Source organism: Arvicanthis niloticus, chromosome 5, assembly GCF_011762505.2.
Source record: "Arvicanthis niloticus isolate mArvNil1 chromosome 5, mArvNil1.pat.X, whole genome shotgun sequence".
Taxonomy (NCBI): Eukaryota; Metazoa; Chordata; class Mammalia; order Rodentia; family Muridae; genus Arvicanthis; species Arvicanthis niloticus.
This window is the reverse complement of record NC_047662.1, coordinates 74,550,157-74,576,793: the sequence shown is the minus strand read 5'-3', so window position 1 is coordinate 74,576,793 and position 26,637 is coordinate 74,550,157. Positions and strand designations below refer to the sequence as shown.

Genomic DNA, 26,637 nt, shown 5'->3' with positions numbered 1-26,637 from the left:
TGAAGCTGTACACATGCACCTACCTGTAAAAAAACCTAGGAAATACCTGTTTCTAAAGGTAAATATAAGGCCTACCTCTGACAGTGGTAGGAAATACATTTGCATAAACATTCAAATATAGGTCCATCTATTCCAGAGCTAGAAAAGGAGTATGTGTAACCTTCACACATAAGCCTACCTATGACTGAGTTAGGAAATCCATGTGTATAGTCTGAAGAGTTAGGACTCCCTATAAAATAGCTAAGAAATAAATGTGTATATCAATCTGTACATATAGCTCTCCCTATGACAGAGCTAGGTAGTGTGTGTGTGTGTGTGTGTGTGTGTGTGTGTGTTTGTACCTGCATGCCTGCATATATACAGGTCTACCTGTGAGACAGGTATGAAGAGCATATATGTGTAAAAATGTGCCTGTGACAGAGCTAGGAAACATGTATGTTGATCTGCACATATATACCTGACAATGACACATGTAGAAAGTGTATGTGTATGAACAGGCACATATTGACCTGTGACAAGCTCAGAAATACATGTGTGTGAACCTGAATATATAGACATATCCACGACCGAGCTGGCAAATATATGACTGTGATCTTGCACATTTAGGCCTGTCTATGACAGACATAAGAAATACATATGCCAAGAAATACATGTTATCTTCCTGCACATACAAGCCTATCAATGACAGAGGCAGGAAATATATGTTCATAAACTTGAACATATAGACCTACCAGTGAAGAGGTAAGAAAAACATGTATTTGTAAACCTGCACATATAGGCCTCTCAAAAAATATATCTGTTTGTGAATCCACACATACAAGCCTACCCATGGCAGATCTTGGGAATACACATGTGTGTAAACTTAGAACATAAAATCCTACCAATGATGGAGCTAGGAAGTACATGTATGCATGAACCTACACATATATGCATGCCTAGTATGGAGCTAAGAAATACATATTTGTGTTTCTGTATATATTGGTCTACCTGTGATAGACATAAGAAACAAATGTGTATGTGTATAATTGTCTGGGAGGCTTACTGCCTCAGATTGCTAACCTAGGCCTAGTCCTGGAAGCTTCTAGGCTCTGTACAATCTAATATAGGCCTAGAATTGTTTCAGCCACTGAGATTTGCTGCTGAATAAGTTCACACTTTCTTATTCTTTGTGATCTCTAACTGGCTGGTTCAACTCAGCTGTTCTGGTTCAGTCTCCTCTCTGATCTGATTTATTCAATCTGACTTTTCTCTCAGCCTCTGAATTGCTCTATTTGGCCTCTAACAATTTCTTTTAATTTTCTGGCTCCTTCTCATTCTCTTGCTCATTCTGTCTTGACCTGCATCTAGCTTGTTCTCTCTTCAGTCTGTCTCTGTAAACCTCTCCTAGTAAAACTGCCTTCTCCTTCTCTGTGCTGCTCTACTCTCTGTCTCAACTCTACTGTATAGCTCTCTCCACAAACTCTACTGTATTCCTGCAGTGTACTCTCTTCCTCCTGTACTGTCTTTCTCTCCCTTGTGTAGCTTTCCTTTCCTCACTCTTCTCATGAGAGTTGTTCATATCCTAGTTTGTTAAATCTTTCTCGGATTCATCACACTTTCTGCTTCTTAATTAAATATCACTTTCAAATTTGGGTGCTTCCATCTACAAACTAATTTTACCTTCATTGTTTGGGATTAAGCGTGAGTATTAGGGTGTATCTGTTTTCCAGCCAGAGGGAATAAAGGTGTGTGCTAAGGGCTGAGCCACACCCTAACTAGAAACAGTTTCAAATATCCTGTAACACATGTATGTGTACCTGAGCAAAGCTACTTTGTTTTCAGAATAAAAGCTATGAGGTTTCATTATAGAGCTTTTCTCAGCATCTTAATTTTTTAAATTAAGAGTGGGATTCCTCAGGTATCCTTCAAGAAAAAAGTTGCTTGGCTAAGGGATAGATTACAATGGAAAAAGGACGTGTGGTTGGTAGTCTCTACATTAGCTTCTGATTGGAAAGTGTGACAAAAGGAGAATGGTAAAGGTGTTGGCTTGCTGCTCCCTACATTTGGAAAGCCTAATGTTAAAGAGAACACAAGTCTTTGGGACTAGAGAGATTACTTAGTGGTTAAAAGCACTTGCTGCCCATACAGAAGACACAGGTTCTGTTCCTAACACTCACATGATAACTTACAATCATTCGAAACTCTAATTCCAGGGACCTAATACACTCTTCTGGCCTCCAAGGTCAGCACACACACACACACACACACACACACAAAACACTAATACACATAAATCAATCACTTTTTAAAAAAGAGAATACAACTCAGATATTTACCAAAAAAGCCTTCCTGGGATCAGAAAACTTGTACTCATTAAGATCAACAATCAACAAGTGGGACCTCATAATATTGCAAAGCTTCTGTAAGTCAAAGGACACTGTCAATAGGACAAATCGGCAAACAACAGATTGGGAAAAGATCTTTACCAATCCTACATTTGATAGAGGGCTAATATCTTATCAAAGGACTCACAAAGTTAGACTTCAGAGAACCAAATAACCCTATTAAAAAAATGGGATACAGAGAGCTCAACAAAGAATTCTCAACCAAGGCATCTCAAATGATTGAGAAGCACCTAAAGAAGTGTTAAACATGCTTAGTTAGCAGGGAAATGCAAATCAAAACAACCCTGAGATTCCACCTCACACCAGTCAGAATGGCTAAGATCAAAAACTCAGGTATTGGGCTGGAGACATGGCTCAGAGGTTAAGAGCACTGAATGTTCTTCCAGAGGTCCTGAGTTCAATTCCCAGCAACCACATGGTGTGGCTCAAAACCATCTGTAATGTGATCTGATGTCCTTTCCTGGTATGTCTGAAGACAGCTACAGTGTACTCATATAAATAAAATAAGTAAATCTTAAAAAAAAAAAACAAAAACAAAAACAAAACTCAGGTGTTAGCAGATGCTGGAGAGGATGTGGAGAATAGAAAGAGGAATACTGGTCTATTGTTGGTGGGACTGTAAGCTGGTACAACCACTCTGGAAATCAGTCTGGCGGTTCCTTAAATGATTGGACATAATATTACCTGAGAACCCGGCTATACCACTCCTGGGCATATACCCAAAATATGCTCCAACATATAACAAGAACACATGCTCCACCACTATGTTCATAGCAGCCTTATTTATAATAGCCAGAAGTTGGAAACAACCCAGATGTCTCTCAACAGGAATGGATACAGAAAATGTGGTACATTTACACAATGGAATACTACTCAGCTATTAAACTAATGACTTCATGAAATTCTTAGGCAAATGGATGGAACTAGAAAATATCATCCTGAGTGAGGCAACCCAGTCACAAAGGAACACACACTGTATGCACTGGGTGATAATTAGATACTAGCCCCAAAACTTGGAATACCCAAGATACAATTGACCATATGAAGCTCAAGAAGAATGAAGACCAAAGTGTGGGTGCTTCAGTTTTTAGAAGGGGGAACAGAATACTCAAGGGAGGTAGAGGTTAGGAGGGACTTGGGAGGAAGACAGGAGGAGGGGAGAAAGGGGGGGGCAGGATCAAGTATGAGAGGAGGCTGGGATGATATGCAGAGGGTCAGGAGTTTGAACAGAGGTATGTAGCAATGAGGGATGGGGAAGTAGTGGTAGCCTCCAGCAAGTCCCAGATGCCAGGAAAGCAAGAGGCTCCCAGGACCCAACAGGGCTAAGATTAGCTGAAATGCCCAACAAAGTGGAGGAAGAACTTGTAGAGACCATATCCAGAGGTTAGGCAAGGCCCCCGGTTGGGTGATGGGACCACCCACTCATCTCCAAATTTTTAACCCAGAATTGCTCCTGTTTAAAGAAAATACGGAGACAAAGTGTGGAGCAGAGACAATAGGAAAGGCCATCCAGAGACTGCCACACCCGTAGGTCCATCCCAGACACTACTGTGGATGCCAAGAAGTGCCGGCTGACAGGAGCCTGATATAACTGTGTCCTGAGAGGCTCTGCCAGAGCCTGACAAATACAGAGGTGGATGCTTGCAGCCAACCATTGGACTGAGCACAGGGACCCCAATGGAGGAGTTAGAGAATGGACTGAAGGAGCTGAATTGGTTTGCAGCTCCATAGGAAGAACAACAATATCAACCAACCAGATCCCTCCAGAGCTCCCAGGGACTAAACCACCAACCAAGGGGTACACATAGAGGGACCCATGGCTCAAGCTGCATATGTAGCAGAGGATGGCCTGGTTGGGCATCAATGGGAGGGAGGAGAGGCCCTTGGTGAAGGCTCAATGCCCCAGTGTAGGGAAATCCCAGGGCAGTGAAGCAGGTGTGTGTGTGTGTGTGTGTGTGTGTGTGTGTGTGTGTGTGTGTGTATGTGTGCACCCTCATAGAAACAGGTGTAGGTGGGATGAGATGGGGGGGGTTTCTGGAGGGGAATCTAGGAAAGAGGATAACATTTGAAATGTAAATAAAGAAAATATACAATTAAAAAAAAAGAAGAAGTATGGGGAAAGGGGGTGAAGAGATGAAGATACAGGTGATAGAAGATACCCATACAGGTCCAACCTGTAACACAAAGAAAGACAAAATATGTTACCCAGCAAGAAGTGGAAATCTTAAAAATGGCCCACTGTAAGAGGCCCTCATAGTGTTTTATTTCTCAACTGCTTGAATGTGGGAAGACATTTAAACAACAATAAAAGACTCGGTCACAGCCTGGTTTATGAGGTTTTGGGATATGGAGGGAAATAGGATCAGTCTCAGCTGTGAAATAGAGAAACTGGATAATAAAACTATTCATCCATTCCTGAGATTGCTACATCATCCAGAGAAATGTGAGTAAGATCAGGACCCTGATGAGCTGGGTTATAGGATTTACTAGATGCACTGGTTACTGACAGTTGAGGTCTGCACGAGGACCACAAACTAGAAGACCATAAAGGAAAGAGAGAATTAGGCAGTGTTTGATGACAAATTTTCTAGGCTTGATGGAGCTATGTTTATAGGAGGCTTTTTATAAAAAGGAGGATTGATTCAACAGGGACCTCACTAATGATGTGTGGTTTTAGTACAGTTCCTGGGCCTTATGGTCGGCCATAATCTTTACTTTAGAAGAAGCTCTGACAAATCTAAACGATGCAGGCCAACAAATAAATTTGGTTTATAAACTGCAAAATCTACCAAGATGGGATGAAAGAGGGGGAAAAAACTGACTAAGAAGTTTGTAAGATTTGTGTCAACCTGGAGTTCCTAGACAAAATCAATAGAATGCAAATTAATGTGCTAGTCAACTCCAGGAAGTCTTTTAAAGCCTATGCTAACAGTTGATAGGATGGGCAATTATCCTTCCAAGGGTATGTGGTGTGAAGTATATGGAGGGTAGAGATCGTTCACCCAAACTAGAGCCTGTTCAAGGCAAGGTGTGACTGAAATGAAAGGGTGGCCATGTTGTCCTGTAGCTCTCAGGAACAAGGGAGCCGACCCCAAGGACTGGCCTGGAAGTCTAGAGTAAAGCCCTTGTGCCAAAAATCACAAGCAGAAGCCACTGAGAACATCAGGGGTTAGAAATGCGTGACGACCATATTGTAAGAGTATCTTGGTAGAGGAGGCTGGAGAGATCAAGGTAAATGTCTATGGGTTTTAGAAGGTTAAATGGAATAGTGTCTAGTACCCATACCCTTTGTACCCAACACTGCTCTTAGCAACACAGTGAACTCTAGGACAGCCTGGCATACATGAGACCCTGTCTGGAAGACAACAAAACAAAAATAAAACACATCATCTAAAGTGAAAAGGGATTAATCGGATTAAAACAGTACAGCTGCTAGGCAGATAATCCTCTTATGCTAAATATAGCTAATGAAATTAGGTCAATAGGAATAGCTTTGTCAGTGGTGATGGTATCCAGTGGCTTCACTGAGGCACTTTATGGGCAGGTCTACCTTGTTTAAATGTCGGTACCAGGCTGAATAATTAAGTGCATAAGGCAGATGATGAATGGATGTTTATTTGCTGAGTTGATGAACAAGAAGGATTTTCAGGCATGTGCATCGTCAATCCTTAAGTACTGTTTTATTTTATTAACTTATTTATTTGAAATCTAGTCTCATGGAACCCAGGGTGTGAACTCAGACTCACTCATTATTTAGCCACAGATGCCTTGTTTTCCTGATCCCTCTGTCTCTGTCTTCCCAAATGCTAAGATTGTAAACATATACTATGTTCAACTGAAGTGGGCACACATAAGCAATGTTGGAGATATGTACAAACCCCTCTTCAATAGTGCACTCATCAGCCTGAGATCCTTACTTGCATGTACTATGCATTCATATCACTCTCCTAAAAATGTACACAGTAACCCAAACCCCCATGTACAATCCAGTCACATGCATATACATACTACAAACAATGGAGTAAGTTTCTCCTCCTCTAACATCCACAAAACTAGGGAAGTCTCTATTTAAATGCATTCTTAGTTTTATCTGCGTAGGGAATCATGGTAGAGGCTGATATGACATGAACTAAGTTTAGATGAGTATCACTTTACTTTTGAATAAAGTTTCTTTGCTACTTTGAAATCTGTGTGTCCTTATTTCAGTTCTTTGAAACAAGAAACTGAAAACTTCCACTCCAGACACTGATTATCCCAGTAAAATGATTATTTACAGTTGATAAAATAACAAGAACCTGTAGCAACGGATAGCAGAATATACTTTTAGCACGTATAATTTCTCCAGAGTCAAGTTCACTTGTCTAGTGAATACCTAAGTGACTCATGACTATGAACTCCAAGTTTGATTATATGTTGTTTTTAAAAAATATCTCAAAGGTTCAATTTTACCAATAAAGACTCAGGAGCCAGATGCTGGGGTGAGAGAGGCAGAAAAAGCATTCAGCTGAGCTTACTCCTCAGCTGACATCCCCAAAGCAAGCTCTCCTCCTCTCTCTCACAGTAACCCAAAACCTCCTTCAAACTGACTCTTCCCACTTCTACTTTTGTACGTCTCTCTTTCCATCCTCCTAATTCCCTGTTTTTTCTTAATCATCCTATGTCCACTTCCTGTCAGCTGGTTGCTTCCTCTGACTTTTGACCTATGGTTGACTTTATTTATCCCTGTTTACAATGCTCAAGCAGAAAGGTCTTGAATTAAAGGTGTGAGTTGAGGCCGAGCCACGAAGTAGCTAAAAGCAGTTTTATTTTCCAGTAAATAATACAATCTTAGGGTTCACAGTGATAAAATATCCTGCAGCAACTATGTAATAAAAAAAGCTTGTAATTTTCCAGTCAACATTAGGTCACTTCTAGGACATGGTATGAGTAGGCAGGCTGCTTGATTCTGGCTTCTCAATATAGCAAATTTTGGAAGGAGGTATTTCTATAAATTGAGCTGAGCATCATGGAATGTACTTGCAATCCCAGGATTTGAGAGGCACAAGTAGGCTGTCGAGGATGTCTTTAAGTATGTAGAAAGGTCAAGGTTACCTAGACTATAGGAGACTGTTGCAAATAAGCCAAAAACAAATTTTTAAACACACTCAGACTTAATTCACAAGTGGCTTCTGTGAAAAAGTATGAGAAGTGAAGGAGAAGTCTGTGGATATGTGCTTTTCTCTGTACCCAGTTGTTTCTTCAGTGACTCATGAACTAATGAATGGAGAATAGAATGCTAGGATAACACATGATGTTGGTGATTCACCAGGACATCCCTCTGCACTTTAGCCTTTGGAAGCAAATGAACAACAACAAGAAGAACAAGAACAACAACAAGAACAACACCAACCAGTTGTGGTGGCTCACACTTGTAATCCCAGAATTTGGGAAGTGTAGGCAAGAGGATCAAGATTAGCCTAGATGGGTTAGACAGTTTGAGACTAGCCTGGACTATATGGACCATTCATTAAATGGGGACCTGTTGATGAGGTTAGACAGTATGAGAGATAGGGACAGGAAAATAGAAGCATAGAGCTTCTTGGGTCTCCTTAGGTCCTATCCACATTGGGGACATCCAAGAGAACAGTTAGAGATACTTCCTGAAATCTTTGGTGGTCTTAGGAAGAAAAGTTGTGTTTCAAGGTAGAGTCAAGGTCAGGAAGAAATGAATATATTATAAAGAGACAACATGTCTTTCAATCTGACTTTCAGACTATTGAAACAAATGGACCTGAAAGAAATAGGAACTCATTCTGGGATCAGGAAAAGGCACCACACCTAGGGGGGAATTTCCAGGAAAGAGATTTCATAGTTTTAGCAATCTGTCAGACTGCCCAATTGCATTAAGAATGAGGCTTAGTCAATGATGGTTGCTGAAAACAAGCCTTGATGGTGAGTGCTTAGATGCACATGTCTTGGTTCTCTACTTAAATTTTAATCTCAGGGAACTCACTGATTTTTTTTTTTTTAAATCTCTCTTTCCAATGAACATTAAATAAATCCACTCTTTCTGTTTTCAAATAAATTTATTTATTTATTTATTTTTCCACTCCCCCTCCCCTTTTAATTGGCTTATTAAGAACAGGTGGTGAGATCTGGTTTCAGAACAGGCTGTGAAGTTCAATGACAGGATTTACAGGCAAAGGAACATTTTAAGAATAAAGAATTACGCCAAGCATTGGTAGCTCATGCCTTTAATCCCAGCACTTGGGAGGCAGAGGCAGGCAGATTTGTGAGTTTGAGGCCAGCCTGGTCTACAAGATGAGTTTCAGGACAGCCAGGGCTATACAGAGAAACCCTGTCTCGAACTGTGCACTTCCCCCCCCCCCCAAAAAAAAAGAATTACTAGATGTTGGTAACTTAAGACTGCCTACCTAGCACGTGTGTGAGACTGACGCTAGAGGCTCACCTCTCGTACAAAGCCATGGTGATTTATTGTATTAGTCAGGATTCTCTAAAGGTACTGAACGGATAGAATGAATAAAATGTGTGTGTGTGTGCATTTGTGTGCGAGTGCACATTCTGTCATTTATTGGAGTGATTTACAGGATAGTCCAAAAATAACTGTCTCCTCACAGGAAGACCAAGAATCTGACAGTTGACAGTCCATGAGGCTGATCTTCGGCCTATGCTGAAATCCTGAAAGAGTGTGTTCTAAAGCCTCAGCATCAGCAAGTGGACAAGAAGGCAAGAAGCAAAAGCTTTCTTCTGGGCTATAGAGATGGCTCAGCAGCTAAGAGCACAGACTGCTCTTTCAGAGGTCCAGAGTTTAATTCCCAGCATGGTGGGTCACAACCTTCTGTAATGGGATCTGATGCCCTCTTCTAGTGTGTCTGAAGAGAGTGACAGTGTACTCACAAACATAAAATAAATAAATAAATCTTAAAAAAACAAACAAAAGCTTTCTTCTTCCTTTATAAGGATTGCCATCAGAAGGTGCACACCAGATTTAGTCTGAGTCTAAATGATCCACTTCAAATGACCCAAGCAAGAAAAATCTTTCACAGCCCAGCTGTTTGGGTTTTAGTTGATTCCAGATGTAGTCAAGCTGACAAAAGTAGCCATTACAGCTACATAAGAAGATCCTGCTTCAAAAAAGAGACCCCCCCCACAAAGAGACACATCATCATCATAATCCTCCTCCTCCTCCTCCACTCCACCATCACCATCATTCCCTCCTTCCTTTAGGTTCCATAAAAAAAGCCTCAAGCAGTAACTTGGGGCCTTTGAGTATTATTTCAAAAATGCTAAGTGAATTCAGGAAAAGTAAACCTGATTTAAAAATGGAGAATCTAGGCAGGTGTGGTGGTGTTATCTTTAATCCCAGCACTAGCAGGTAGAGACAGGTGAATCTCTGAGAGTTCAAGGCTAGACTGATCTACAAAGTAAGGTCCAGGACAGGCAGGGCTGTTACACAGAGAAACCCTGTCTCAAAAAAAAAAAATCCCAAAAAAAAAAAAAAAAAAAAAAAAACTAAAACAAAACCCCAACAACAACCACAAAAAACCCAAATTATCAAACATCCCAAACAACAACAACAAAAGCAGGACAATGTAACTTGCTATATTAAAACAAATGCTATTTGTGCAACATTGTATTTCTGCAAGTGTGAAGGGATGGGAGTTCAGGTCTCCAGGCCTTTTGTTCTAGGACACTAGGTTTCCAGTCTAATCCAGCAGACAGCTTCTTTAGTCCTTTGTTTTTTGGGTTTTATTTTTCCCCCCTTGCCTCCTTTATGACTGGGCATACCTGTCGTACTTAGATTTACTTTTTTTTTTTCAATTTGTCACTTTTTTCTTTACACAAACACACACGTACATGTGCACTATTCACAGTCCTTTCTTCTTTTCCTTCCTTCCTTTCTTTTTTAAGACACGGTCTTACTATTTAGCTCCAGTTAACCTATATATAGTCGGGCTGGCCTTGAACTCACGGAGACCCACAGGCCATTGCTGAGACCATAAAGTCCTGTGGTACTACACCCAGTAAGCTTTGAAAAAAAACTTCTGTTTTTTGTTTTGTTTTTGGGATAAGGTATCTCTTTGCATCCCTTGCTGTCTTGGAACTTGATCAAGGCTGGGCTGGCCTTGAACTCAATAGATCCACCTGGCTCTGTATCCCAAATGTTGGGATTCAAGGCATACTGCCAAACCAGGGTGTGTGTGTGTTTGTGTGTGTGTACAGTGGTGTGGAGCGCAGATGGCACACTTTTGATAATTGACTTTTATTTCTGTTATACAGAGTTGACTAAAGCTACTTTCTTATAAGTATATTATGTTTTAAGTACACCTTCCTAGATTGCACTTTCACTCACTAGTCTCATTAGTCTTCTCCTTTCCCAAGGCAGTCTTGCTTTTATTTTCATGTCATTAGTATGTATGCTGAGTGTGTGTGTATACAATATCTAGGGTCCATAAATGAGATGAAGTATTTGTCTTTCTCAGACTGATTTAATTCACCCAACTGTGGATATACTTTTTTTCACACCCCCCTCCCCCTTATTTCTTTCTTTTGAGATAAGGTTTCTCATGTTTATCCTTGCAGCTCACACTGATCTACATTGTAAATCAAGTTGGCCTTGAATTTAGAGATCTGTCTTCTTTTGTCTCCTAAAAGCTGGGATTAAAAATGTGTGCCAATACTCTGGGCTTGATATATTTTTTAATCTCTCTGCTTAACAAAGATACTTAGAGTGCTTATTCATGGAACCATTTCAACTATTTAATATACGTGCAACTTTTCTAGTTCACAAAATTTTAAGATATGTATCTATGGTTTTAGTATATTCTAGTATATACTAGTATTTAGTATATTTAGTATATGGTTTTATTATATTATAATTGCCTTTGTGGATGGTTGGCAATCTCTATAAGATACACATAAATTACCAGTTGACTATATAAGTTAGGTAAGTTCATTACTGTAGGTAAGTTCAGTACTGTTTTTTTTCCCCCAAACCCTAAGATGTTTTTTTAACAGTTGAAGAAATACGGTTTCTAAATCTCATTCTCTTTCAGTTAATTAACCAAATTCCATCTGTCTTTAGTGTTCCTTCAAATAAAAAAAAAAAAAAGAAACACATTTAAGGACGTTTTAAATTTATATGTTGAGATAGTTTTTAAAAAAGTGGTGATCAGTTTTTGAGACAGCGTTATCACGTAGCCCAGGCTAACCTCAAGTCTACTTTGTGCTGAGAATGACCTTCAATTCCTAATCCTCTGATCTCTAGTCCCAAGTCCTCGGTTCTAGTTATGCGCCACCACATCACTAGAAATTTTTTTTTTTTTTTTTTGGTAACAAAACAACACGTTATGATGGCCCTGTGTGCTCACTTTTGTATATACCTGGTCAGTCTTAATTATTAGAGGAAATGCAACAAAAGACCCAACTGGGAACTGTGGGACAGTAAAAACTGTCTGCCTTGCAGAGCACTTAGTGTTTAGCCACGTATCTGGCAGCAAGAGTTTGAAGTCAGTGTGATTCCTCTGCCGTCTTGGAAGTCAGATTTACACAGACATGTAGCAAGGTAACTCAACTCAGGTTCCCTAACCAAGAATTCGCTAGTCTAAGAATTAGGCCTTTTCCTTCAAGGGCAGGCTGGTTGCTAGGAATTTGGGAACACCGTGCTCACTTGGGATCTCCGACTTAAGGAGGCTCAGAGGTGCAGTCCGTTGGTTGGTGTACCGGCGCAGGACCATATCATCGTGGGCCTGGCCTTCCAGACCACCTTCACGCGAGGTAAAAAAAAATCAGCCAGCCGTTCTTGCACCGAGGGTTCCCATTGACTCGCATCGAGTCCCGGCAGGCGCGTGATTTGCGTAGTATTTTATTTCAGGTCCAGCCCTGTGAGAACACAGCGAGTGATCCGACAAAGATCGCTGGACCAGCCTGCTCTGCTTTTTCAGTGTTTTCCTTACTTAGGGCAAGAAGAGAGGGGCCTGTCCCCGAGGCAAAAGGAAACACGCCGCAGCCAACTTAGACTAAGCAAGAAGCGGAAGCTTCGGCTTAAAGTGTCCGGCCCCTTTAAGCAGTTTGCAAACCCACGTGACCCAGAGAGCGCCCGGCCCGGCGGTCACGTGGGGGCGCGAGAGCCACACGCAGGGAGCGCCAGCCCGCCCCGCCTACGCGCCCGAGCCGCCCCGCCCACCTAGGAGCTGGGAGGGAGGGGAGCGGCGGAGGGATCCCGTGGTGGTGCCCCTTGCGCGTGCGCAGCGAACAGCTGTCACCTAGTGCGGAACAAGTCTTCCAAAGATTCCCAAAACCCACAGGGGAGGCCGCACTTTCGTCCCTTTCATTCGGGTGGCGTCTGGACCTCCGCCAGCGGCGCAGGTAACCGCTTCTTGGTCCGGACGGAGCGGGAAGGGTGGCGGCCTCGGTCTGATCACCTCAGGGAGGCACGGGCCTGGGCGCTCCGCGGTGCACGGCAGTCAGCTGGGAGGGAGGAGGCGGCCCTGACAGTCCATTCTGGCCCTCCGGGTTCGGGAGCTCGCTCGCCGGCCTCCGCGGAGCCGATCCGAGGTAGTGTTGCTCGGGACTGCCACGCCTGTGTGGTCTGGGGCGCCGACCAACCCCTCTGCGGCCGACTCCAGGAAGGCTGGGCCTGTGCGCCCTCCGAGCCTCCCTTGGGTCGGGATGTCCCGATCCTCGAGGTAGCAGGTAGCCCGACCCTCACTCGCGTTGGTTCTTGGCCCTAGCAGACGATCCTTTCGTTTTTCTTTCCTCCGTCTTGAGGCCATTTCTTTGTGCTGTTCCTGTGGGGGGGAGCCATGATGCGGGGTAGACTGTGGGCGCTTAATAAATGCGAGTTCGATGCGGCATGTGAACTGCCAGGGAGAGAGGGCGTGTTGTGCGGTGGTAATGCGGCAGTGAAGGCAGGCGGTCTAGCCCGGGCTAGAACTTGGTGTTCTCCGCTCAGCTGTGAAAGCAGCTGGACTCAGTTCTGATGCTTTCCTAATGGACTCAGAAGGCAGCCGCCGGTGTGGCTGAGCCCGGCAAGCTCGAACGTAGTGCCTTTGGTCAGGTGCTCTCAGAGAAGACTTAGCAAACTTTTTTTGTTTTTGTTTGTTTTGTTTTTTTTTATTCTTGCACTCAGTATAGCCACTCACAGTTGTTGATTTACCTAGCACTGCTTATAAAGCTTGTTAGAATTGCAGGAATTCGGTGCCCGGGAGACGCTTTTGATAGGCTCGGTATGCTTAGGTTAGCACCAATCTTTGCTGTATTTCACCCACTTGAGTTTTGCTTTTAAAAAGGGCGGGAGGGGTGGGAGCTTCACTGTTTCTATTGCCAAAGTTACTAGTATTCTAATTTAAAAGTGTGATGGTTTAAACGTTTGCTATTGACTTTAAAAATATTTTGTTGGTTGTTTTTGAGTCAAGGTTTTATTATGTGTAGTCCTGCCCGACTTAAAACTCTGTATGCTAGCTGGCCTGGAGCGCAAGGAAATCCACCTGCTTCTGCCTCACCAGTGCAGGGATTCCTGGCGGTCATATTTCTGCACTGTTACTGGTTCACTCTCTAAAATTTCACGGTCTGTCCCCGCCTCCTGGGCAGGGGATATAGCGCCAGTGGTAGGGCCAATGTTTAGTATCTGAACACCTTAGGTTTAGTCTCTAAGATTGAAAAAAAAAAAAAAAGAAAAAAAGTTTGTTTTTTATTATTTATCATGATCACTAAAGCTTGCTGGCCTGGTAACCTATCATGTTTTGTTTTGGAATGTACTGTCTAGTTGTTCAGGAATTTTAGGCCCTCCTTCCCATTTTAGTGTTTAGAGTACACATTATATTTATAGTTCTCTACAAAATTGGTAATACAATAAACTCAACGCTGAGGCTTGCTTTATGCTACTAAAACTCTTACTTAATTCTCCCTTCCCCCTATCTCACTTTCTCTCCTTTTCTTTTGTCTTGAGACTGTCTCTTGTAGCCCCACATAGATTGGTGAATGATAATCTTTGTCTTTACCTCTTGGGTGTTGGGATTACCACTGTTTGACTCAATCCTGGGGATTGAATTTAAGGCTTGGTGCATGATAGGCAAACTATACCAAGCTACATTTCCAGTCCCACTTTCTATAGAAGTGTTTCTTACTGCTTATAGCCATGCCCTTGCTACCTCTTATTATTTATTAGAGATAAAATGATAACACACGTACATTCTGTACGGTCATTAAGTTCAATATGTAATGCAGGTCTTTTTAAAAAAAATTGTCTTCGAAGCAGTAGTTCTGGCTGAGTAGTAAAGGCGATGGACTAGAAAAATTGTCTTCTTTTATTGCATATTAATATTTAATGCTCCTGTAAGTACCATTTCTTGTTTATTTATATTTTTTTCAAACAATATATTTTGATCCTGTTGTGTTCCCTCCACAAACTCCTCCCAGATCCTCTCCACCTCTGTACATACTTCATGTTTTCTCTCAAGCTCCCTACAAAACCCAATAACCAACTAAAACTCCAAACTAACAAAAATAGCAATTTCACAAATAAACAAAATAAAATATATATATATATATATATATATAGACACAGGCCTAGGCAGAGAGAGAAGGAGAGGGGCCAGGGAGTGGGGATGGGTGTGGGAGAAAGGAGAGAGAGAGAGGAAAAGGAATATATGCCTTTTTTGTCTTGGTCAACTAATTCTGGGCTAGGGCTTGCCCTGGCATGTGGTTGATATATCCAGTGCCACTCCATTGGAGAGAACTGACTTTTCCAGGAGTTATCAATACAAACAGACTCTTGTTTAGGGGTAGGACTCCATGCCCACTTACCCTTTTAGCTGGGACCTCATTTGCTTGAAGCTGGACACATCTTTATTTTATTATTATTATTATTATTTTTTTGGTGCTACCACAGGCTCCATGAGTTCATATGTGCATTATTGTTGTGTTTGGAAGATGCTCTTTCTTTGGAGTCTCCATTGCTTATGGCCTTATAGTCTTTCCACCTTGGTCTGCAGAGACCCTTGAGATTTGGGGATGGAGAAATTTAATGAAGATATCCCACGTAGACTGAGTGTTCCAAAGTTCTCTGCACACAGTGAAGTTGCCGGTCTCTGTTTTAATTACTGTCTACTGCAAGGAAAAGCTTCTGTGATGCTGGTTGAGTGAGGCACTGATCTATGGGTATAGCAACATGCCAGTGGCAGTCATTTATTGCAGTGTTCCTTTAGTAGAGTAACAGAAAATGATGTTTTCCCTAGACCCATGACCAATTTCAAGTGCATGGCCACTTAAATCAGTATCATGGATTCCATCTCATGGTAAATCCAAGAAAAAAAGTGGTTGTTTACTCCAGTAATACCAATATACTTTGCAGTCAGGTCACAGTTGTTGTATGTTATAGGGTTTGTAGCTGGGTGATACTGATGATTAACTTTCTTCTCTAGTATGGTACCTTCTAGCACTGTAAAAGTTTCTATTTGGGCAGGTATCTATTGTGGTATTGTCTCCCTCAGTATGTGATGATTCCTCTTAGATTACATTCACAGATTATATATTTTAGGAACTTGTAAAGTAGTAGGTTTCCATATGGTTTTTCAACAGGCCTTTAGTGTACCTGCCCATATTTTCTCTTTTACCCTGCCCTCCCATTTCCCTTCTAGAACTGATCTTCCTATTCTGTCTTTCCATTTGTCTCTCCATCACTATATTCTATTTTCTCTTCCTTGGGATACCGGCCTTCCTGCACCCCTCCCTCCCTCCCCCACTAGGGACTTCTGTGGCTATTCATATCATAGCTCACATATCTAAAAAATATAATAGTTGAGCAGCACCTAGGCTGTGTTCAATTTCTGGCTATTATGTATAGAGAAGTAATGAACATGGATGTAGAAGTATCACTTTAGTAAGATGTAGAGTTCTTTGAATATGTATGCAAGGAGGTAGTCCATGGTTTCAAGTTGTATTACAGAGCTATAGTAATAATAACAGCATGGGATTGCCATAAAAACAAGTGTGTTGCTCAGTGGAATAAAATTGAAGACCCAGACATAATTCCACACACCGTTGGACACCTGGATTTTGATAATGGAGCCAGAATTACACAGGGGAGAAAAGAAAGCATCTTTAAGCATATGCAGTTAGACTGGATGACTGCATGTAGAAGAATGACATACATCCATATCTGTTTTCCTGCATAAAACTCAACTCTAAATGGATCAAAAGACCTCAACATAAGAACATATACCCTGAATATGATAGAAAAGAGTTAGGAATAATCTTGACCTCACTGGCACAGGAAAGGGTTTTCTGAACAGAACATTGGTAGGACAGACACTAGGATCAACAATAAATGGGACCTCAAGAAGCCGAAAAGCTTTTTATATGGAAAATGGCACCATAATTTGGGCAAAGTGACAGGCTACAGTATCTAGAATGTACAAAGAACCAAGAAAACTGAAGGTCCAGGAAGCAACCCAGTTAAAAATGGGGTGCAGAACTAGGCAAGAGAATTATTAAAAAAACCCACAAAAACAAACAGATAAACCCCCCCAAAATGTCTGAGAAACACTTAAATGTTCAATATCATTAGTCATCAGGGAAATACAAACTAAAATCTGGGTATTTCATCTTAACTCAGTCAAACTAGCCAAGATCAATAAAATAAATGACAGCAGATGGTGGTGGGGAAAGGATTGTTCAGTATGGTGGGAGTGCAAACTGGTACGGCCAGTCTATGATTTAGTGTGGAGTTTCCTCGTGAAGCTGGAAATCAGTCTACCTCAAGGTTTGGCTGTAACATTTTTTGGGAACTGGGTCTTACTTTGTAGTTCTGACTGGCCTGGAATTCCCTGCCGTCAGAGTTCAGAGATTAATGGTTCGGGCCACCATTCTTTTCTCTTCACTATTGGTTCTCATCTGAATTTCTTGGGAGGTATGGTATACTATCATTTATTGTTTTGTTTTTGCAGTTCTAGGGATAGAACCTAGAGTTTGGGGGATAGAAGCCTTATTATATATACATGCAACGTGTATTTTCGTGTTTATAACTATAGAGGGTATTGTGAGTCCTAAAGTATGAATTTAAAAAGTAATGTTAAATGAAACAAGATACCAGCAATAAGTTTGGACAGGGAGTTGACACATAATTCATAATTTCCTTCAGGTATAAGGTTTAATTAAGTGAGATAGACTCAATTTTTACTTTTCATTTTACAGCTCACTTTACTTTGCAACCCCCCAACTCCCAAAGCTCCCCTACACACTTCCATCTCAGCCTCTTGGAATTAAGGGATACACTGAAAATACGTCCTCATTCATATCCCATGGTAGCTGATCTAATCTACCCATGCAGTCAGAATAATCCCTTTAAGACGGTTAGCCTTTTTGTGCCACGTTTCAGCAGTTCTTCTGGGAAGCAGACTGCAGTTTACCTTGTCGTTTGAGAGGCCTTGTTCAGCCCATCATTTCCCACTGTCTGTTCGCCTAGCGCTTAGAACCAGGTTGATGCTTTGTTCTTACTCCTTTTGGCTTTAGGCTCTTCTGATTTGTACTTTTTGTTTATTTAATTTTATCTCCCCAGCCACCTCTCCGAAAGCTCAGCTAGAGTCCAGTGCCTTTGCACGTCTCTGGCCTGTAACTCAACCTCTTCTTCCGATGAATGTGTTTATTAATAAATTTGATATTTTGGAGTAGGAAATTGTTTCTGCATAATGGCCCATTATTTACTGTTTTTTTTTTCTGGGTGGCATATTCTACATATATTTAAAGAAAATCGTAATATGTACAATATGCTAAGCATTTATTAGATATGAGATGCAGGCAATGCAAAAACCACAGCTTTCATTTTAAAAGGGAATAAGAGATTCTGTAGCCATTTTGAGTGGCCATGACCTGGGAATACAGATTTATGTTACTTCAAATTCCATGTTCCAACATGGAAGCAATTTAGTTAGGGGTCTTATCTTCCTGTGTGGCCCAGGCTACTGAACTCATTATGTAGCCCAGCCTTCAAGTTACAGTGATCCTCCTGTTTTAAGTCTCCAGAGTAGCTGCATTTGCAGGCTGGGCTCTTTTCTTTTTCTTTATTTTTTCAAAGACAGGCTCCTATTATCCATACTGGTTCCGAATTCTACATAGCTCAGGCTGATCTTGAATTTGTGATTTTCCTGCCTCAGTCTCCCTAGTGCAGGGATATAGGCATGCCCCTCCAATACTTGGAACCCTCCCTTTCCCTTGTTTTCAGACACGGTTTTGCTCTATAGCTCCAGCTGTGATTCCTGCCTCAGCCTCACAAGTGTGAGGATTTGGGGTGTTGGAATTACTGCTAATGCCTAGAGCTACCCCTCCTCCCCTTACTGCCTCCCCTTCCTGTGTTTGAATTCCATCCTAATGCATGCAAGGCAAGTATTGAACAATTGAGCTACACATCTCTAGCCTCAGTTTAGAAATCTTGACTTTTTCATTTCTGCTGAAGCAAGCACCATTTTTCATTTCTGTAATGAAATTTTCTTCAGAATATACCAAATACTAACTGGATCTCAGTGCACAATATGTATACAAGCTTCTATTTTGTCTGGATAAATTTTCTTTGTATAATTTGCCTCCTTGGTGCTTTCCTTCTTCCATCCCCCTCTCACTCCCTCCTTTCCTCCTCCTTGTCTTCCCCCTCTCTTCACAGTAACAAGAAATCAAAATGTGAGCAAGAGTACTTTTTTGCCTCAGTTTCCCCAGAAGAGGTATACTTAAGGAGCTCTCATCTCTTTGAATGGTGTGAAAAAAACGACTGAGTTCAGGAACTGGATATGATACGGGTTCGAAGTCCAAAATTACTTCTTGACATACTCAGATAAACTCCAAACTTCTTCTTCTTTTTTTTGTTTTTTTTTTTTTTTTTTTTTTCGACAAACTTCTTTTTCTACCTGTTTTTCCTCCTACCCTTCTCTGTCTTGTTTTCAGTCATATCTGCCTCCTTGCTGTCTCTTGAAAAACAGAGCCTAAGAGATTTCTCTCCTTTAGGCATCTCCTGGATTTTATTTCTCTGAACCACCTTCCATTGCCTGCTTTGAAACAGGAACCTTCTCTGTTGGCCCTGCATTTTCTTAGCAGTTACCATTGTAAATTGGAACTCTTGAAAAACAGCCTTGTCTACCGAGCCAGACTGACTGATTAGAATTTCAATACTGTGGAGTGGTTGGAATGTTGCTGACCCAGTAGGTAGTTACCTTATCTTGGGCTAGTTTTAGTCACCTGCACCTAGTAGCCATTCATTTCTCCTGGCAGTCTTATGACTAATAGCTAAAATCTTTTTTTTAAGGTCTCTCTCTCTCTCTCTCTCTCTCTCTCTCTCTCTCTCTCCCTCCCTCCCTCCCTCCCTCCCTCCCTCTCCTTTTATTGGATATTTTCTTAATTTTCATTTCAAATGTTATCCCCTTTTTAGGTCTCTTCTCCAGAACCTCCTATCCATACCCCCTCCCCCTGCCTTTCTACCACCCACCCACTTTCACTTTCCTGCCCTGGCATTCCTCTACACCTGGGCATCTAACTCCCTCAGGCCCAAGGGCCACTCTTCCCCCTTATGTCCACCGGAGCCAAGGGCTCTGGGGATTCTGGCTGATTGACACTGTTGGTCCCTCCATGGGGCTGCAAACCCCCTCAGCTCCTTCAGTCCCTTCTCCAAGTCCTCCATCAGCCCCCCCCCCCCCTCAGTCTAATGGTTGGCTTCCACCATTGGCCTCTGTATTTGTCAGACTCTGGCAGAGCCTCTCAGGAGACAGCTATATCAGGCTGAAGGTAAAACATCAATGCAGGTAAAATCTTTTTGGAATCTATTTACGTAGTAGACCACCAGCTTCCACCAACCAAATGCTAAGAATGTCATCAGAGACCCTTCTAGGGCCTGTCTTGCTGTAACTGCCCCTCTGATATTCAATGTGTTTTAAACTTTCCTTGATTTATAATTCTCTTTGTTCTGTAACTCATGTTCTATTCTCATAGTTTTGTAACTAAAACTCATGAAACTGCTTCCATATTGGAACATGGAGTTTGAAATAATCTAAATCTGTATTCCCTGTTCCATAGTCATTTTAAAACATTCCAGAATGAACTGATTTCTTATCCCCTTTAAGATGAAAGCTGCCCCCCCTCATTTTTTTTTTTTTTTTTTTTTTTGCATTGATACCATTTACTTATTATTGTATGTATCATTCATTACATTAGTGCCAGGACTGTTTGGTCCTTTGAATGTCTATGGAACTATAGTTAGGAATTCAGTCACTGTTGAATTGCTAGCTGCATTTCCAATTTCTTCAGGGGCTGCTGCCTCTGCTCAGACAGATACCAAGGTAACTCTTGTATTTTGGCCAGAAGAAAAGGAATGTTTCATTTCATGTAGCTGGTGTGTTTCACACAGATAGTTTGTAGTTTTGTTAGTTTTCTGCTGTTATTTTTTGCTAGTGAAGCAAACTAGATTTGTTGCTTTGCTTTTTGTTTTTGAGGTAGGACTCTAGCTGCCTCACCTAGTGTTTGCTATGTAGACCATGCTGACTTCTGACTTGTCAAAATCCTCTTGCCTCTTCCTCTCAGGTACCAAGATTATAGATGTGTTTTGTCATGCTTGGTAATCTGTTTTCTGAATAACTTTTCCTTTGTTTAGGACAAATGTATTTTTTTTTTCTCAAATGCGACATTCTATAAAATGACTTTTCAATATTTTGTGATTATTTTATGTATAATATTTTATATATCTATATCTATATATGTATGTATATATAGTCATGTTATGTTAGTCACCATGTTGATTTTGGGAATTGAATCAGGGTCCTATGTAAGAACAGTAAATGTTCTTAACCTCTGTTCCTTCTTTCTAGCCTCTTGATACTTTTTCTTTTCCTTTTCTTTCCCCTCCCTCCCTCCTTCCCTCCTTCCCTCCTTCCCTCCTTCCCTCCTTCCCTCCTTCCCTCCTTCCCTCCTTCCCTCCTTCCCTCCTTCCCTCCCTCCCTCCCTCCCTCTCTCCCTCCCTCCCTTCTCTCTCTCTCTCTCTCTTTCTTTTTTTCTTTCTTTCTTTCAAGACAGGGTTTCTTCACTGTCCTGGAACTTGATCTGTAGACCAGGCTATCCTTAAACTCATAGAAATCCACCTGCCTCCCATGTGCTGGGATTAAAGATGTACATGCCTGGCCAAGACTTCTTTATTATTACTATATATATTATTGTAGTAATTATTGTATTTAATATTATTATTAGAGCAGATGTGAGAAAGACTATATATCAATGTCTTTTTTCAGTGCTTGATAACTCAGTGGCTAGTGGGATGTGCCAGCATTGGGAGAAACAACTTACTGTCTATAGTATGGGTGTAGACAAGGAGATAGAGCACAGAGCACAGGGTGGCTCATTGAGTTCTGTATTGGACAGACAGTTGAGAACTCAGAGGTAGGAAGTGTGCAGAGGCTGCTCCAAGGGAAGGAATATGTGAAGTCATAAAGATCTTAACTTGTTTGAGAAACTTGGTTTAAGTACTGTTGGAGGGTAAAGTACAGTTAGTTGGCTTTCTGCGTTTGAGTTCTTTTTTTTTTTTTTTTTGGATTGATGAATTGAAACAACCAAGGGCTTACAATAAATTGCATCTGGTTAAGGATGTAGCTTAGCTTATAGGAATAGTTGCCTAGAGTTTGATTTTCAATACCACAAACCTTCCCTGTAGGAGGTATAGGCATATGGATCAGAAGTTCAAGGTCATCCTTAACTACATAAAAAGTTCCAGGCTATACATGGCTGTATCAGAAGTCTCAAAAAGAAAAAATGGCATGTAAAAAATAAAAAAAAATTAAAAAAAGAAAAAGAAAAAGAAAAATTGTACCATCATATTTTATTCCCTGTGCTGGATTCCTTTATATCAACTTGACACAAACTAAAGTCATTTGAGAAGAGGGACCTCAATTAACAAAATGCCTCCATGGCTGTTACCAAGCCTTTTGGACTTTTTCTTAATTAGTGACTGATTGATGGTGGATGGCCCAGTCCATTGTGGATGTTGCCATCCCTGAGCTGCTTAACCTGAGTTCTATAAAAAAAAAAGCAGGCTGAATGAGCCATGATGAACAAGCCAGTCAGCAGCACTCCACTATGGCCTCTGCTGATCAGCTCTTGCCTCAGGTTCCTGCCCTATTTGAGTTTGTATCCTGACTTCTTTGATTATGAGCTATGATGTAGAAGTGTTAGCCAAATAAACCCTTTCCTCCCCAAGTTGCTTTGTTGATAGTAATACAACAGCAATAGTAATCCTGAGTAAGACATTCCCTAAACAATAACATCAATTATTGGCTTAGCCTTTACATTGTATTAGATGGTATAAATAATTTAAAGAATAGAGGAAGACATGTGTAGGATATATGCAAATAGTAAGCCAGTTTATATGAGGATTTGATTATCCTTGAATTAAGATATATAAGGTGGGAGGGTTCCCTATCCTATGGATGCCTGAGCTGAGTTACTGACTGTTTTGCTAGGGCCAGATTTGATATAGAATGAAAGTCTTTTAAAATTAGTTATTTTTTTATTGTGTGTGTGTTATTTATATATGTGTATGTGGTTTTTGTAGGAGTTTGTGTTACTATGCAAAGAAAGGGACTAGGGAGGAGGACATCAGGTGTTGTATCATGGTCTATCTTATCCCTTTGTTGAACCTGGAGCTAGGCTGGAGGACAGCAAACCCCAGTGATCCTTCTGTCTCTGCCTCCTCCCACAATGCTAGAGTTACAAAACATGGCCATGAGCTGGGCTTTTTATTAGGAGGAGTTTGAATTCAGAACTTCAGTTTTGCACAGCTCTTACCAGCTGAGTGAGCTCCTCCGGTATCGATGTTCTGGTACTGTTTTGGTCCTCAGTAGATTAGCTTAGTTTCTGGTGTTTTTTTTCCATGTGATTGGTTTTTAAATTATTATAGAAGAACATCTTATAAAAAAAGCTGGAAGCACACTTCAGCTCTGTGCTAGGGATATTGAACATCTTTCATGCAGTGTATATGCTAGGCCTTTATACATGTGCATATATGAGATAGTAGACCAGTACATGTGTGTTTATTTGAGGACTCTGGGACTGTGTGTTAGTTTGAAGACCCTAGGACAAGGGATTAAGATGCAAATCTTACATATCAAAGCAGACCTGACTTCCAGGTTCTCCCAGCAGTCCTTTCCTGGCATACCCTGTCCCCAACCCAGTGGCTAGGCTGCTCTTCTCCTTCAGAGGCTTCTCCTTGGTGTCTTTCTCTATCTCTCTGTCTCTGTCTCTGTCTGTCTCTGTCTCTGTCTCTCTCTGTCTCTCTCTGTCTCTCTCTCTGTCTCTCTCTCTCTCTCTCTCTCTCTCTCTCTCTCTCTCTCTGTATGTGTGTGTGTGTGTGTGTGTTCCTCTTCCTCTCCTCTGCTTTCTGTGTGGGCTTTTTCTCCCCACCTCACTTTCCCCTTGGGGCCAGTGAACTTGCCTGAGAACAGCTTCCCAATAAACCTGCCTTTAATATAATCAAACTTGGCTTGAATTGGCTCATTTCCACCAGTGGAGAAATAACTTATCACTGTGATAGACTGTACTTCTAGAAAATTCATTTTTACTTGGAGAGGTTTCTTTGGAGGTCAGTTTTACAATGACATTAGTGATTCTGTGTGCAGAATAGGAGCATGTTAGGAAGCCCCCTGAGGCCTCTTTTTCTAGGAGTCAGTCTATTGTTGATGGTCACTTTTTCTTTGCAGAGACATCTGTAGCCATCATGGAGGTGGCGGAGGAGGTGGAGAGTCCCCCAAATCCCAGCTGTAAGATAATGACCTTCAGACCTTCCATGGAGGAGTTTCGGGAGTTCAACAAATACCTCGCATACATGGAATCTAAAGGAGCCCACCGAGCAGGTCTTGCCAAGGTGATTATGTTCAGACTTATCATTTGACTTTGAAATTACATTGTTAGTTTTTGGTTCTTTCAGTGTAATGTGCCTGCTATTCTTGTTCATCCACCTGGAACACTTAATTTTCTTTTGTTTGGATTATTTATACTAGACTATGTTCTACAATTTCTTTTCCCTCCCTCCCAAGCAAACAAACAAAAAATTAGGGTGAAAGAATCCAGGTTAGAGACATGGCTCAGGAGGTAAAATATTTGCTACCAAACTTGTGAAGACTTAAATTCAGTTTCCAAAAACCACATTAAATCTGTGGCCAATAGCATATCTGTTGTAATCCTAGCCCTCCAGTGGCAGTGGCAAATGAAGACTCGTGGCCAGCCTGACATAGAAGGTGGTAAAGAGACTGTCTTAGTAGTTATTGCTGTGAAGAGATACCATGACCATGACAACTCCTATAAAGAAAACATTTAATTGGGGCTGGCTTATAGTTTCTGAGGTTTATCCATTATCTTCATGACTGGAAGCATGGTGAGCAGGCTAATATGGTGCTGGAGAAGGAGCTGAGAGTTCTACATCTTCTTCAGCAAGAAGCAGAAAGAGGACTGTGAGCCATTGAGTCTGGACTTGAGTATCTCAATGCACGCCCCCACAGTGACACACTTCCTCCATCAAGGCCAACCTATTCCAACAAGGCCGCATTCCTACCCTATGGGTCAAACATTCAAACATACAAGTCTGTGGGAGCCATTACTATTTAAATCATCACAGAGACCTGTGTCAAAAGAGTAGGAGGTAGGAGTTAAGGAAAAACATCCTAGGATCCTAGGTTGTCCTCTCTGCCTCTCCACTCATGGATGGGTGTGCGTGTGCATGTGCGTGTGTGCACCTACACATGCATGCTTATGAAGTGTATAAAAGGCCTTTGAATCATTTAGAACTAGGTTTTCTGGTATTGTCACCCACCCAGTAGGATTATTCAGATTTGAGTTCTGATCCCCATGATTGAGTTCTGATCCCCATGATTGAGCAGCAAGTGCTCTCAGCTGCTGAATTATTTTTGCAGCTCACTTTATTATTTTTTTTTAAAAGACAGAGGTATTTTTTTTTTTTTTTTTTTTTTTTTGCTAAATGCTGGGATTACATCCTATTGAGGTTGTACATCAGGGGTTTATTCTACCTGTAATGAGAAACAAGGACGGTCTTTAAAGTAGATGGATTAGTTTGACAAAACAGTTTCAGGAAGGAATGATTTATTTTGACTGTTTTAGAATAGAGTCCCTTATGGTAGCAGGGGCGTGAGGCAGCTGCACATTTATCACCTCTATAGTATGGAAGCTGGAAGAGATGAATACTGTTGTTCAATTTGTTTTGTTTTGTTTGTTTTTTTTTTTTTTTTGGTTTTTCGAGACAGGGTTTCTCTGTGTAGTCCTGGCTGTCCTGGAACTCACTCTGTAGACCAGGCTGGCCTCAAGCTCAGAAATCCGCCTGCCTCTGCCTCCCAAGTGCTGGGATTAAAGGCGTGCGCCACCACCACCAGGGTTTTTTTTCTACTTTTTAATATAGTTCGGAATCTTAGCCCATACTTAGGGTGTTCACGTCGCTGTTATACAATATAGATCTGTCTCCTAGGTGACTTCTGTCAAGTCAACAATCAATATTAACTATTAAAATTGGGAAGGAAGATGTAGTAGTAGATGTTTCCCTGTTTTTTTTTTTTTTTTTTTTTTTTTTGCTATGGTGAGACATTGTTTGAAAAAAAAGTTACACTGGCTTCTATGTAAAAAATGAATTTGCTGTTAAAAGCAAGTGTCCACAGGAAGTCTTCCCAGGGATAGTGTGCAGATCTAGTGAAGAGTTCTTGGTAGCTTTGAACACTTTTTTTAAAAAAATATTTATTTATTTTTATTTATATGAGAACACTGTAGCTGTCTTCAGACACACCAGAAGAAGGTATCAGATTTTATTATAGGTGGTTGTGAGCCACCATGTGGTTGCTGGGAAGTGAACTCAAGACCTCTAGAAGAGCAGTCAGTGCTCTTAACTGCTGAGCCATCTCTCCAGCCCTGCTTTGAACACTTAAAAAGAGAAGCAATCTTTGAGTATGTTCATCTATTCTTGTTCTTAAAAATATGAGATTGTATCTTTTAAAAAATAATGGTAAATGATGTGCTTAAGTTCATAGGAGAGTTCAGTAAGGTACCAAAGACTGATTTCATCATATAAATGCATGAGATGGGCAGAGGCTGTTGCTAGGCTGATACTTTCACAGGGGAAAGGTTTTTTCCTGGACTTTCCATACCTATTGTGATGGTCAAATGGCATGAACAACAATTATTAGGTAAGAAGAGAACTTTAGAACTAGGTTTGGTGTACAAGATGTCTTGA

The 26,637-nt window shown here is 41.2% G+C and overlaps 1 protein-coding gene across 4 annotated transcripts in view; it reads left to right on the top strand.

Annotated features, from left to right (window-relative positions):
• Nucleotides 1-12,577: 12,577 nt before the first annotated feature.
• Kdm4c (lysine demethylase 4C) overlaps nucleotides 12,578-26,637 on the top strand; it is a 161,066-nt gene continuing 147,006 nt past the window's right edge. The window contains exons 1-3 of one of the 4 annotated variants that reach the window (XM_076934763.1): nucleotides 12,620-12,752; nucleotides 20,111-20,170; nucleotides 24,107-24,270. In XM_076934763.1, the coding sequence (XP_076790878.1) occupies nucleotides 24,124-24,270 (147 nt within the window). In that variant the 5' untranslated portion in view covers nucleotides 12,620-12,752; nucleotides 20,111-20,170; nucleotides 24,107-24,123. Of the gene's footprint in view, nucleotides 12,753-12,788; nucleotides 12,942-20,110; nucleotides 20,171-24,106; nucleotides 24,271-26,637 lie in introns of those variants that run through there. The other 3 variants (XM_034502228.2, XM_034502230.2, XM_076934764.1) reach the window with 3 other exon arrangements.